This window comes from Pleuronectes platessa, chromosome 16 (genome assembly GCF_947347685.1).
Source record: "Pleuronectes platessa chromosome 16, fPlePla1.1, whole genome shotgun sequence".
NCBI lineage: Eukaryota > Metazoa > Chordata > Actinopteri > Pleuronectiformes > Pleuronectidae > Pleuronectes > Pleuronectes platessa.
The window spans coordinates 16,209,229-16,224,755 of NC_070641.1; the positions used below are offsets into that span (position 1 = coordinate 16,209,229).

Consider the following 15,527-nt stretch of genomic DNA (forward strand, 5'->3'; position numbering starts at 1 on the left):
AGTGTGCTCCCTGCCCTTCTGTTGGCTTTAAATATAACTTCCAACATTTAATCACACAGCTTACACTAAGTGGACGTCTGCAGACCTCCACGTACACAGACATTAGCCCGTTTTATATTTTTCTTTGAGACAAAACATCAGGCCAAAGTATTCTACTTCTACTAAGGATTTAAAAAGTCTTCAGTGTGCCATAGACCATTTGGAAGTAAAACAACTCTCAGAGCTTATAATGTTTATCAGAGCTGGGGTTTTAGAGCAGGCCGAATCCAAAAGGCAGACTGGGAAGAGGCCGGTCGGCTTTTAGGAAGGCTAGGTGTCTCTTTCCCCTCATGCCCTCATCTCTCCTCTCACATTGGTGATCTTGGCGTTCGGAGACTGATGTGGAGAAATGGGCAGCAGCTGGCATGGAGCGATATCTCCGTTTCTCGTCGGGCCCTCAAGGGAGAGAGAGGGCGCGTGCCAAGAGCTTTTATATCATAAATATCCTCCCTGAACGATTCAGTGCTTTATAATTATCCCTCTTTCATCTCCCCATTTCTCTCACACTCCCATACTGCTTGTGAGCGGTGTGTGTTTGTGTCCATGTAAGTGGAGCAGTGTGTGAACATACACATGGGTTTATGTAATTTGATGGTTTTAAAAAAACTAATTTGGTTGTGTTCACATGAACAGAGGAAGGTGGGGGGAGTTGATTGTTCCTTGTGAGTTACTTTGGCTGGTTGTGCTCAACTTTAAACTCTGGACATTAAACTCTACGCCACATAGTCAGCCTCATAAAATGTTTCCATCGTACGGTGATATACCTGTAATGACTCACACAACAGGCTAGTAAACAATTGTTCTCTCATCATCAGTGAAAATCGAATTTGCTTGCTTTAAACATTGTGCTGAGTAATCACAACTCTTCACCTCACTTCGGTAAACAAAAGGCAGTGCTGTAGCGGGTGTTGCTCATAGCAACCTTAACACTTAAAGTGGTTAACAATAAGATCAGCATTCTCTTTCCTCTCATGGCTTGTTCATTATTACATTGACATCATAAAGGATATGATATATGCAAACTTAATATTTTTGTCTCCCTCTTATATAGTTGCATATGAATCTAATTTCTTAGGTTCCTGCAGATTATTCTACCGTTTCCAATATTCTGTTGATTCCCAGGTTTGATTTCTTTCTTTATTCTTTGGCATGGATTACACAACTGCTATTATTTAGTTATATATTTTCCTAATTCCTATCTTTCGACTATAATAACTAGACAATTATGGACCATTTGGCATTGGCAGAGGTATACTAAGTTCCATTCTAGCTGAGTAAACTGAGTTCCATTCTAGCAGCTGAAGGATGATTACAATGTCGCTGTACTGCCTGCTGACTTTGTTCACACAACTGAAATATATTTTAAAACTCCTGTGTACCTTTGGTGTCCTCGGGCCATTCTGGTCTATATTTTAAAACAAAGACTATTGTTCTGATATGCCAGAATCTAAATTAGTATCAACAGTGGTAGTGAAAAATAATCCTTCAAGCACTTAAACACGAACAGTGTGGCGGCCAAACCAGTGGCACATTGCTGCCAAGCCACGACACAGCTTGGAGAGCTGCGAAGTTCCCATATGTGGTGCAGTACTTGATTATTTTGGCTATTTCTAAACCTCTTCCAACCAGACGGAGGGAGCATTCTGGATGTGCTTCCCATGAGGGACTTGTATAACTTGACATTCTGCGGCCCATTAAAAAAACACAAAGACGTGGCGGCACGCCGCGCTGTGAAAAGAGTCCTTTTGGTGTTAATGGCATAATGGCAGTGCTCTGTTGAGGTACTAATGTAAGAGATAAGATGTCTGCTGCTGTACAAATAAACAGCTGTGTTGTAGGAGAGTTAAAGGAGGAGGAGGGAAGAGGTGAGAGAGAAAAGCCGTCAATGCCAGCCAGGAAGAACAACAAGCTATCTAGCTACAACAAGCAGGCCGGATTTTATTTCATTAATGACTGAAATCCCCAGAGCTAAACACGTCTTTATGGGTGTTTGGGAACAATAATAGCCTGTTGTGTGTGTACGTGTCAGAGAGAGTGAAAGAGCTAATAAACATGCCCTGTTAATTCCACACAAACACTCACATACATGCGTGTGTACACACACTCTCAACGTGTGACCGCTACAGTTTAATGAGGCTGTGTCAATCTGACTTGCAGTCTCATGGTGAGCACAGCAAAATGCGCTACATAAAGTTGTGTCTATCTATGTTTATGTTATTTCTACCTACGTTGGTATCATCTGTTCCTGTGAATATAAAACTGCTGCTTTACTGCCATTATAGCTACTCAGATTATTAAAGAAGTACAACTATCTATATTTGTATCCGCTCCTTCCTGTGCTACAATTTAACACAGTGGGCTTTGTACAGTCTATGTGATGTCATCTGGACGGGGGGATGGATTCTAAGGATTTCAAATAATGCATTTCCCACGGATGATTTTGGTCTTTGAACTTACATGAATGTGTACCAGTAAGTGTGTGTGAGGGCAGATACTTGTGCATTTCATTATCTCCTCGAGCCTGATAGAAGCTTTGTCTCCCTTCCTTGGATGGAGGTGAACTTCCTAGCCCCCCCTACGAGTCTGCAGGGTCTCTCTTTCTGTCTCTCTCCGTCAGAACAGCACATCCATTGTCGGGGAAGGGGACTCTGCCTTTTCATAAGGTCAGGGGGGCTACAGGTAGCGGAAAGGACAAGATTAATCACTTCATCTGGGAACGGCGGGGAGGGGGGCGATAGACCGAGAGATGGGAGAAATAGGTGGGGCAGGGAGAGAATTAGAGGGAAGAAAGGGGTAATTGAGAGGGGAGAGGAAGAGAAAAAGTGATATAGAGCAGACAGGGAGGAAGTTAAGGATGAAGAAAGGGAGAGAGAGTCAGGTAGAGACGAGGGGAAGTAATTACCTGCATAAGTGTCTTTGTTGTGCTCACATATGCATTCACTGAGTGGCAGGGCATGGAAGAGATAGGTGGTCATGGGTAATTACCTAAACAGGTTCGCTTCTCTTTGATCGTCTCACTGTGACTACACAGCTCAGCTTTGCACATCCTACTAGCTGCACCATGCATCACCATCATCAATTCCCCCCTCACCATGAATTTGTCTTTAAAAAAAATAGGACGTTTATCAACATTTAACCATTTTCCAAGGGAACAATGAATGGGTCGTGATTGTAGAAATAAAGCATGTGTACTGAATAGATATCTATGAGTGTTTAAGTGAACTGTGCCAGAGGTATGTGCTCTACTGAGTGCCATTCTGGTTTTTGCAAAGGTACTGATTTTCATAAACCACACATTTTTAGTGATGCGTGATCTGAGATCCACTGCTCTGAAGCTCCCAGTGCAGACAGACTCCGTGCCGAGCACAGATGTGTGGCACTCCTGCAGATGTTGCACTGACTAAACACCATCAAAGAGTTTGCGTGTGACACGTGCGAGTGCCAGTATGTGTGTTTTCATCACACACGCCATTGCTTAAAAATGCTGTTGTTCTAACAAGTGTGTGCGATGGTGCTGACGTGCACCACTGAGTGTATCTGCTGCATGCATGTACCACGTGTGTATACCGGAGGATTTATTTATTGTAGATGAGAGTGCCTAAGTGTGTCGTTGCATCTTTGAGCTCGTGCTTGTTCACTTCAAAGGGTGAGGTTGTTTTTTTTTGTTCATCTGTTGTGTATTCGAGAACATGTGAGTCAGTGGCCAGCTGCATCGCACAGGGCCTACCTGTGGGTGAAGCTGGCCCGAATCCACCTCCTCAAGTCTGCTTTTTATTCAGCATCACATAAACAAATACCAGCGGCGTCCATTCACCTCCTAACCACTCAATAACAGCCTCAGATCTCTCCCCAACATCTGTTGACCTGCATTTGTTTCCCCTTTTAAACAGGAAGGCTTAGATAAGGCAACTATTTTTATGTTTGTAGTGTTCCTCAAGATGCATTTGGCTGTGTAACTATTGCCATTTCTGAGTGATGCATAGTCTAGTGCACTGTCATGAGCAAAGACACCCACACATTATTTTGTACAAACCTGTGTGTTTTCATAGGCAATATGTACTCTGACGCCGACAGCCTGGCTCAGAAACACACGCACACACGCAAACAAACACACACACACACACACACACACACACACACACACACACACACACACACACACACACACCAAGAACATGCCCAAACATGCCCCACATTCACTCAGCAGGTCTTGTAAGTCTTTGATATGCCTGACCCTCTTTTATTGTTTTTTCTATATTTCTCTATAAGACGAGTGGTATGCAACTGATTAGATAGATAAATATACCCTGAAGGTGTGAGAAGGGCCGAGAGGAGGAGAGGAAGGATACAGAGTTCCCTCTTGTCCCAACACATCCCAGCGGTGGAGCTTTAATCTGCTGAGGCTTCATGCATTTAAACGGCCCAGTTTGAAACAGTCCTAACAGGCGCACATGCTTTCCCTGCCGGGCTGAAACAGAAATCAAGTGCTTTGGCACAGACATTATCTGGTTTATTTTCTCAATAGGAGATTAAGAAGATGGAAGATGCAGTCAGCGATACAGGCTTTGATCGTGTCCTGTAACAGCACAAAGAGTCTTTGAGCCCATGTGACTTACTAATATGACGTAAAGGGGGAAAATACCAGTATCAGTGGAAAAGTGATTGATAAACCGAATATGAAGTCGATTTACAGCTCACTGTGCATGTTTCACACACAGATGGTTTGCTCTCATCCTTTCAGTTTGCACATGGGCAGATCCATTTAATCTGAAAAGAATCGTTTCCTCTTCCTAACTGGCAGGTTTGTCCTCGTAATAGCAATCTGCCAAGGACTAAAACTAATAGTGTGTGTGTGCGTGTGTGTGTTTGTGTATGTGTGCGTGTTGGGGGCATCCAGAGTTACCAGGTTTGTCCCTTCCACGGACAGAATGGACCCAGTGATGTCCATTTATTTTGCTGCTCTTTACTGGAATGAACTCTTGTGTGTGTACTGGATGCTTGTGTTTTTACACGTTTACAGAATCAAGAAGAAATGTGAGCTAATGAACCACAGTATCCGGTATGTCATTAATAACCATTCTTCTCGCTTTTTCTTTCCTTTCCCTTCTTACCCTTCCCTCTCTGTTTCCCCCCCCCCCAGTGACATATTTGATGCCATGTTCCCCGTCACTCACATCGCAGGAGAAACAGTCATCCAGCAAGGTACGTATTTTTCATTTAGATTAATTTATAAAGTCATGTGTCACCTGTAGATTATCATACAATTTGGGTTTCCACTTTTATAAAATGGTTAAGACAATTTTTTATAGACTGCTATTATCATAGAGAAAATAGGTGAGATGATGCCAGATCGTGACATTAATTATCAGTAGTTTGCAAAGGGAATGAATCATCATAGACTGAATGCAGTGGAAGGTGCCAAATAGCTAAAGTCGAAAATGAATTCCCTAAATCACAGCACTGACAATAGTTATCGAAACAGACATTTCTAAATCTGCACTAGTGGAAATTGAAACCAATATTCTGACAACTGACTATTTGAGTTATATTACATTGGCATATATCTGATCCACTCAGCTGCTTTAGTGGAAAGGAAACAATTACGACGCTGTTCTCACTGATTACCTTTGATGGCTTCATCTCAAAGAATGCATGTGTTGCATTGTCACCAGCACTCACGTGCACTTTATTTTCACGTACACACATTTTTTGCCTCACCTTTCCTCTCTTGGCCTCACTCTCGCATCCCATCAGTCTGCACCAGATGTTAGTTCCCTCTCCTCTGCTTAACCACAGTCGTCAAAGCCTTCACTAGACTTCCCTGGACTTTGAGGGAACACAGCTTAGCAGGGCCAGACTGTATTTTTCCAGTGCCCCCCCTACCCCCCACTCAAACTCCTATCAAACACAGACACACGTTTAATCACATATTTAAATGCTGAAAACACACATTCTTACAGACAAATGTCCCCTTTCCGATAATACTACGTCCACACCTGCACAAAACCACACGCATGCCTTGCAAACACATTCACCTGCATTTTCAGTGAAGGAAATATGTCAGTGCTTTCAAACATACTCGCCCAGTCATTCCCATCTACCCGAAGTCGGCATCCAGGAGTATATCAGGCCTAATTTGGTGATAATAAGTCTAGCTATCTTTGCAGGGCCCCCAGCCCCAGACAGCCCATTGTTATACATGCTATATGGTGTGGTACATTGTATATACAGAGCTGATGTCATTGCTAAAGTCTGGACTACTGTACAGTTTCAAGAAACCACCCGTGCTACTGGCCCAACACACACTGTTTAGACACAGCTAAGAGTTATTGACTCAGAGGCTGGAATGGTATTTAAACAAAGAGAGAATTTACTCTATAACATACAAAAATGCAGGATAGAGGTATTTTCATTGTAATCAATTGCATGTTGTTATATGTCTTTTTCCATGTATTTTCATTCTTTTTGACATGTAACCGAAATAAAAAAATCCAACATGAACTCTGTTTTGAAAGAAAGTCATCTTTAACTCAATGTTGCATTAGCATTTTGGGTACAAAACCCCTTAGAGTCTGAGGGTGTAAGTCATGTTTTTTTCTTTTGAACAAAACCAAAGAACCTTACCAGTGTATACGACAATTTTCCAGTGTTGAAACGTGTGAGTGTGAGTGTGAATGTGTGTGTGTGTGTGTGTGTGTGTGTGTGTGTGTGTGTGTGTGTGTGTGTGCGTGTGCGTGCATCTATGTGTGTGCACGCGCACACGCTCTGTTCAAATATTTGCCTTCACTCTCAGGCACAGGGGAATTGGAAGAGCGTAAAACAAAGACTCGCAAACCAAAGTGATAAAAGACAGGAAGAGTAGAAGAGAAGAAAGAGGGAGCGAGAGGGAATTGAAAGAAAGATAGATGAGATGAAAGAGAGAGGCAGAGACAGCGAGAGGGAGATAGTGGAGGGCCAGGTTGCAGCAGGTTGAGCATGTGTGTGTGTCCCTGGGGTCTCCATGGACAGACCATCCGACAGACAAGGAGCATTTTTGTGACAAATAGAGCTGTATGATTAACGAGCACTCTCCACTCAATATTAATTAGCCATGTGAACTCCGGTGAACTTTACACACCGGGCACTCCCAGCCTTTCAACTCTGCAGGCGAACATTCACACAAGAACACATGTGCACACACGGTCATACACACCCTCACTTAGCTCCTATGAAATGCATACACAAACATACTTGTGTCATGTATATGCATGCATCATTACCACATGTTTCTATGAATGGAGTTGCATTAGTGTCTTATTGTAAGAGGTAGCTGCAGGGAGTGCTTCCCAGTGCTTGTGCATATGGCCTTCAGTCCCTTTTTAATAATTTCCCCCCTCAGCCCTATGTAATGGATAGCATAATTAAAGGAACACTTTGCCATTTTTCAGCCTTATCTCCAGACTAGATGCTTTTAGTGGGCGTCAACCTACCAACCCGTGGCTCGCTTCAAGGGTTAGGGTTCACTTGGGTGACACAGCAGGGATTCCAGTCAGCAAAACCTACATTTTGATTTTGGGCCTTTCACAAAGCCAGGCTAGCTGGTATTCCAGTTTTTATGCTAAGACAAGCTAAATTACTGCACATGCATTGATCCTATGATATAAAAGTAGTAACATTGCAGCCCTATGCTGCTACAATTGTAAATGGATACAAAAATGTAAACATACACACGAAAAAACATGTATTTCAAAAGGACTTTATCAGGATTATTAATGAAAAATGTATGACTGTGGTATCTGTGTATCTTACTGAGGTGTTGTACCTCTTCATCCTCACTATTAGGTCGCAGAAGCAGCAGCAATGAACTTTGCTTTCAATCTCTTCATGCCCAAAGTTCTTAAGTTTAATGGTTTAAAAATTTACATTTGAGTTTGCAGAGAGTTGATGGAACTAAGAGAAGAAGTTCTCCTTTTGGTTCAACGCTGGAAAATTTCCCAGATAGTTTTTTCCTGGTCACTCACAAACGTCTGTTTCTCCTCTTCTCTCACATCCAGGCGATGAAGGAGACAACTTCTATGTTATTGACCAAGGCGAAGTGGACGTAAGTGACTGACATGAGCACACATGTGTTTATTCCCCTTCATTCTCTCTTTAGAGTCTCATTATCAGTGAAGTGGATTGAAGCTCACCATCCGCCTAATAGATCCTTCCATTGTCTCCACATCTGATCAACTGCATCCTATGTGCGGGTATATTTGAGGTCCCTATGTCACAACTGGGGTGATTTAGGATGGTGATAGGGTGACTCCCTGCACTGATGTTGTACGGTTATAAGAAAAATGCATTTTAAACGAGGTATTAGCATTTATCAACATTTTTTTTATGGGATTAGCCATGAGGATTGTGACTCAGTGGGAAAACCCAGCCTTCCCCACTCATATTCCGACAATGTTTCCCTCTAACAATGGACAGGTTGTATTGGATTGCCCCCATGTTTTGTTCTCCTCAAAGTTCGGTTCCACTGCGATGACAATCTGAACATGGCGCTGTGGAGTCGAGCGCTACGTGAAGGCAGCCAAACTGAGAACGTCTTTTGTCTTAGCCAGCCTGACACTGAGCGATAGAGTTAAGTGGAGAGATAAAACAGGAGCTGACGGAAAATTAAACAGGAAGTGACCTTATCAGCTTGCAGCGGTGAGCGCAGAGACGGAGAGTAACTGGAGAGTAGCAGGTTGGCAAGCTTGGTCGAGCTTGCCAATGTAGTTATCCCACCTGAGACACAAACAGAAGGAAGTGTATAAATATTGGCTGATACTGGCTGTTTTCACTCTCTTCCATACATCTCACCTAAAACTCTCCCTGTCCCACCTTTATATTACCAATTAATTTACCCAATTTTCAGAAAAGGAATATCCTTCTTTACATTTTAGAAATGCACAGGGTTGTCCAAGCCTTAATCTTTTCCCAACTATACGCCCTCCATACATGTTTTACTTTAAATGTTACAGGATGCGGCTGTTAGGGTTAACACTGTTTTCAAGACAACGTGATCATATAACACTGATTTGAACTGTGCTGCATCGGCTTATATTTTGTTTTCACATTGTTTTTAAGATCTTCTTGATTGAAGCTTTACACAACCCTGTGTATATCAAGGATTTAAATCCTCCCTATGAGTCTGAACAACTACTTAGATCACCTGATATCAGTCTTCTGATAGTTCCCATAGTGACTAAAGGCCATCATGCTTTTGCAGTTCTGGAATCACTTAGCAGCTGAAATCAGAAATGTATTGTCAGTCATTGCTTTTATTTTTATTTTAATCAATAATTACATTTTATTGATTGTTGTAGTTTTATTGTTTTATCATTTTGTGAAGCACTTTGTAACTTCTTTAAGAGCAGTGCGATATAAATAAAGCTTATTTTTACCATTATTACAATGTGGTGAAGTGGAAGTGATCCACTATGGTGTGGAACTTCAACCTCTCTCTTTCTACCACTAGTGAATCTTAAGGGATCTCCTCTCACATCCAGCACCCTGTCAGTCTGCACCAAATTTGGGTGAAGAACCAAATACTCTGCATCACCTCCACCCAAACACTATGCCCATCTGTTTCTCTTTCTTCCCACGCGGCCATCCACCCCTCTACAGACAGCTGCCGCCCCCAACTCCAGTTATTAAAGTCTGGAGATGTCTCTCATTAGCTCGGGGTGTGAATCTGCTGGCAACCTATCAACTGTCTGGAAGCTGTCAATGAAGTAAACATGCCTCCATGTCTGCACACAAAAGTATTCACTATCAGACAATGGCCTTTAATTATATGGGTGCATTATGAAGGATGTTGAAACTTTAATCCAACATGATCTAATGGGAATAAAATGTTATTTCAAAATAAGAGCTATATCTATCATCCCAGATGATCTGATTTGACGAGCAAAGTTCTTGAGATAATAAGGTACTTTGACCTGAGAGTAATCTTTTATTTTGTAAGAGTTTGCCCATTCTATTATTATTACACAGTGGCATTTTAGAATGGAATAAAATAATCTCTGCCAAACAGACAACATTTCACACACCTCCACGCAGCCCACGAGATAACTCACTCCAAGTAACCACAAACAGAAATACACAGCAACAATGCCTGCTCATCCACTTTCCAGTATTTTAGATTTGTTGCTTCTTAATTACCACCAGGCGCACACATTGACGAAAATGTCTGCAGCAAACTGTGTGTGTATTAAAAAATTCAGTGACAGCTGTGAGACAGAAGACGTTGTTCAAAACTCAAATTGCTCATGACCTCGATTTTACTTTCTCCACACTGCTGACTCCACCTTTTCTGCAACAGTAAAGCTGGAATTAAATACAATCGCTTTACCCTGCAAACCTACTTACAAACCTGTTTATATGGGATCACATAGACAGAAGTTTGGACTGAACCAAGGCTTCCAGGTTAGGGGATACTTGAGAGCACCAGCTTGGGAAACTGTGCGAGAAGAAATACTACTACCTGTGTGATCTGATGTAACACTTTTGCAACATTCATATAATTGTTCTTGTAGGCTTGATGTAACCGTAGCCAGCAGCCTGCATCTCTTTGAGGCCATCCCAGTTTGTAGTGAAGTATGACTCCCCTGTGGTCTACGCTGAGCCTTGGATAATGACTTGCAACAATTCTGGCAATTCACAACAGCCACCGGCCGGATAAACCCTCTCTCTCTCTCTCTCTCTCTCTCTCTCTCTCTCTCTCTCTCTCTCTCTCTCTCTCTCTCTCTCTCTCTCTCTCTCTCTCTCTCTCTCTCTCTCTCTCACTCACTCTCATCCTTTCTCACTGCGTTATTAAGTCAACAAGATAGTGGATAGTGTGTCGACAGGTGAAACCGTAACGGCCCCAGAGACGACCTAAATGAGCCTCACCGAGATTGTATTGTCTGCGGAGCTATAGTGACTGGTCTAAATAGAGCTGAGCCATGAGACCATAAGCATGCGTGTGTGTGTTTGTGAGTGTTTTAGATCTGAGGGTAGACCCACGACGTCAACCACAGCTTTCTGTCCTCCATCACTCCCAAAATCAAAGAGAAAACTCTAACAAGACAAGACAGAGGGAATAAAAAGAGATAGATGGAGAGATAACAGGGATAAAGAGCCTTTTAGAGGGTCTCATCTGAGGGCTTAGTGGGGATCAAATGTGTAAGGACAAGCCTAGTGAGTGTATGAAGGAGCCCGGAAAGAACAGAGGAGCAGTAACAAAGAGGGAAGGTGTCTTCAGGACGGGTAGCGAGGTTGAATCCTCACAATACGCTAAGCTATGATCAACATTCTTCAGAAGCTTTTAAGTCCCTGTCCATCACTCTGTTTCTTGCTCTGTCCACAGGTGTATGTGAACGGTGAGTGGGTGACCAGTATTGGAGAAGGGGGCAGTTTTGGAGAGCTGGCCCTGATCTATGGAACTCCCAGAGCTGCCACTGTCAAGGCCAAGACTGACCTCAAGCTGTGGGGTATCGACCGAGACAGCTACCGACGTATCCTCATGGTACGAACTTCCTCACACTCACTTGTCATGGCAGCGCATTCTGGGTAAGGTGCACAGCCCAGGCTCATCATTCTGTAACAACCTGGTTGGATATTTGTGGCACAGCTTCCCAAGTGCTTCCAAGGCCTCATACAACACAATACATAGAGCATTTCAATTAGATCAAAATGACACAGCGCAACCGGCTGCAGCCATTCATTCAACATTTACTTTGCCAGTATTAGGTTGAGAGGTTTAGCTGAGGTGTAATGGACGTCCTGTTCCCCTGAATAGTTAAGGCAACATGTCAGGCACCTCATCCTGTTCACACCTGGCATTGAGATGCGTCCTGAATGTGAAACCTGTCACCACTTTTGATCGGATCTCACTTTCCCACTCAATATGTAACCCATGTGCATAATTTGATTTTCCAAAGTATTTCGTTTCATCCCAGTTTGAGTATAAAGTTGTGTCCAATGACAAGTTTGTGTGTGTGTGTGTGTCTGTGTGTGTGGCGGTGTGAGAGAGAGCGGGAGCAAAGTCAGGAGGGGCCGATTGAATCGATGAGCTGCTCACAGATGAAGAAAAATATTAGATTCTCTGTGAAATTAACAAAAATTATTAAAAAAAAAGCCGTATCTTGCAATGTTAAAGAAATTCAAAAATCAACCTCTATGTGCATCTAAATCAAAAATGTCATCTTTTCTTCCTTGATCCATACTGCATCCCTCCACCAAGTTTTGTGGTAAACTGTCCAAAACTTTTAGTTTAGTTAACAAACACTAACTGTAACATGACCTTGTTGTTGGATCTAATAACTGTAATACAAAATATACTGTACTAGGCTCTCAATCATCATGGTCCTTCATCTGCAATATATTATCTTCTTCATCCACTTAACACTCCCACAACACTTAAACAGTTTCATTTTTCTTATTGCACATGCACGCAGACACAAACACACAGGGGAGTGCATCCTCCCATTTTAAGTTCCCTTTTGGTCTGATTCAGGATGAATAAGGGCAGAAAAGTCAAAGAGGGGGGGAGTGGGTGCGGGTTGTAGAGGAAGAGAGAGAGAGGGTCGACGCTAATGCTTCTGCAAACACCTCCTGCTCCAGGAGCCGATCTAGCAGGAATGTCTAAATGTTTAAACTGGAAACACAAGGTGCTCTGCATTTGCTGTCATATTCCCACTAGGATACACACACACACACACTTCCTCAAATATTCCTAACATCTCATTCCAAATACATTAGATAGCCTCCAGTTAACCTTACAAACACCTGTGAGCTTCTTCGCCTTCACCGGCAGTGAAAGTTCTGCTCAGTGTTAAACAGTTTGAATCCACAGAGATGTCTGAAGAGTTGTTTTTGGACCTTTCAGCTCGGTGTAAAGTTGGCACCGGCCGGCCCAGCACTCATGTCACCTCTTAAGCACATAGTTTAACTGAGGGCACAGTCTGCCCCGGTAACCCTCCTTTGAGAGGATTCTCTCTCTCTCCCTCGCTCCCTCTCTCCCTCTCTCTCTCTATCTCTCTCTCCCTCCAGCACTCATTCCTTCATTTCTTCCAGCAGGAGCAGGAGGGGAGACGGGGGTGAAACAGAATTCAGTTATGTGAACCTGTAGTTAATTATTGCTGTCAATGATTTGTAAAGCTGTTTTTATAAAGTGCGGTATTCTGGCAACATCTTAGGCCAACACAGGGAGCATTCTCTCACACGCTGTGTTACTGGTGTGTGTGTGTATGCGTGTGTATGCGTGTGTATGTGTGTTTGTGTGTGTGTGTGTTTCCCTGTCAAATTATTCCCGTGTCTGCAGCTAGTTAGTTAGGAGCTTGGGAAGGCGCAGGGTGCTTATACCATAATTTTCATTGTTCGCACATCTGCTTTTCTCTTGTGCAACGTCTCCAAATCTCCAATTTGTAAAATGAATATGTGTAAGTTGAGTGAATAGTTTTAGAATTTTCACGTTAAGAGTGAAGTGAATAACTTGACACCTAAAACCACCACAAATGACACGTACACATGCCATAATCACTTGACTTGAATCCGTCTCAAACACTGGGCATGTTGATACGGTTTATGAAACAACACAACGATGCAAGTGAACTTGTCATGTAAACCTGGAGCCTTCGAAACCACCTTACCTCCACCTCCTCCTCTCCTCCTCAAGTGCATTCGGTAAACAATGCAAAATCATTCCCTGTGATAAGCACACTCTCTCCATTGTGTTGCCGCCAGCCATACAATAGCCCCCTTGTCGTGTCATTTTGGTATTTTAACACACACAGCCACAGGCAAATCCATTTACAAACTAACGGACCACTGTCAACAAATAGAACACGAAACAAAAGGAGACAAGGAGAAGTAATATCATCAGAAATTAGGAGGGAGGGGGGGGCACCTATGTGCTTCACATTGGACAGAGATGAAGGTGATGGTGCGATGGGGCGTAAGGTGCGGTTGGTTTATTTTGGCTTTGCTCCACACCTTAACTCTTTGATGATTCCACCTCAAAGACGGTGAGCAGACACAGAGGCTGGTTCATCCTCTACCACGAGAGGAGTGACAGATTAGGGCAAACGGGATGAAATATGTGCCGAGGCCCTCCCAAGTAGGCAGGACGAATGAGGTCGGATACAGATAAAAAGAATCCAAAGAGAGAACGTGACATTTTAGAGTCCAAAATTTAGAAAAGTGCCATTTTCATTCTGTCTACCCCACCTAACCCCTACGTCGCTGACACTTCTCTGGCCCACCGATCTCCACTCACACAAATCAGACCTTCTGTATAATTTAATGTTATGTGCGCACTGTAATTCTTTAAGCTCAGCAAGCCAGTCTGAGGAGCTCTGAGGGGAGTGTATGAAATCAGGAGACCAACTCAACATCTCTGTGCCGTGTGTGTGTGAGTGTGTGTCTGTGTGTGTTAAAAGTAGAGTACACATGTGTGACTGTTTGTATTTGCTTGCTTAACGAGCATGAAGTTTCGTCTCTGCAGAGACAGCAACGAAACATAAGTGGCAGAACTAAAAACAGACTGCGCGCTACACACACACACACATGCACACACACACGCTCTGTTTCTGCATACACAGACACACACAGACTCAAATCATTTATCCGGGAGGGAGGCAATGCAGGCTAGAATTCCTTTAATCAAGTTGTTTACGATTTTGAGTTTGACGTTGGCTCACTTGGGAACATTTTCTCCCCTTTTAAGACAAAATGTGAAATTATATGAAATTAGAGGCAGCAGCGGGACTCAGGCACTTATGCACCAAAGACACCCCAAGTCTCAATATATCATTTCCATATGCAAAGGCTGACACAGGGAGGGCGGACAAGATCGTCTCTCCTCACTCTCTCTTTTTTTTGTCCCACTTTTGCCGAGAGGTTCCATGATACGAAGGAGGGGGGGGATGGAGAGAAATTCAGTGAGGGAAGGGGTCCTCTGGGTCTAGACTTGTCAGGAAGCACCTGATGTTCATGGCAGAGGCAAAGAGGGGAAAGTCCCCTGCTCGGTGGGTGGGGTGGGCCACACACACAGACACACATATGCATTGAACATTACCACCACACAACTCATGCACATTTCCGTTAGTATGACCCGGCGGACTATGATCTATTAATCTTATATTATCTTGTAGTGACACGTCCTACTGTTTTATGATCTTGTAAATTGGCAGTACCCATATTTGTTTAATTTTATGTTTGATGAGTGGCATAAAGTGATCGGTTACAGTGAAATGCGAACTGAGTTTTAATTAAGAAGGAATAAAAACTAAAATCACATCTTGTAAAACTTAATGACATGGTAAGTGTAATCGAAGGAACAGTCGTCCTCAGACAAGGAAAGCGTTTAAATTTAAGTGTGACAAAAGTGGATCGCTGCCTGTCATTTAGAGATACCCTCAGTGGTAATTCACAGACACCAAACATGAAACAAAGGTGTAGATTATGTGTGATGCTCTGTCTCAGCAGCAGCTCCTCGA

The 15,527-nt window shown here is 43.0% G+C and overlaps 1 protein-coding gene across 1 annotated transcript in view; it reads left to right on the forward strand.

The window, feature by feature from the left end:
- prkar1b (protein kinase, cAMP-dependent, regulatory, type I, beta) overlaps nucleotides 1-15,527 on the forward strand; it is a 57,190-nt gene that overhangs the window by 29,915 nt on the left and 11,748 nt on the right. Inside the window, exons 5-7 of the mRNA XM_053443755.1 lie at nucleotides 5,180-5,241; nucleotides 8,073-8,119; nucleotides 11,396-11,554. Coding sequence (XP_053299730.1) covers nucleotides 5,180-5,241; nucleotides 8,073-8,119; nucleotides 11,396-11,554 — 268 coding nt within the window. The remainder of the gene's footprint in view (nucleotides 1-5,179; nucleotides 5,242-8,072; nucleotides 8,120-11,395; nucleotides 11,555-15,527) is intronic.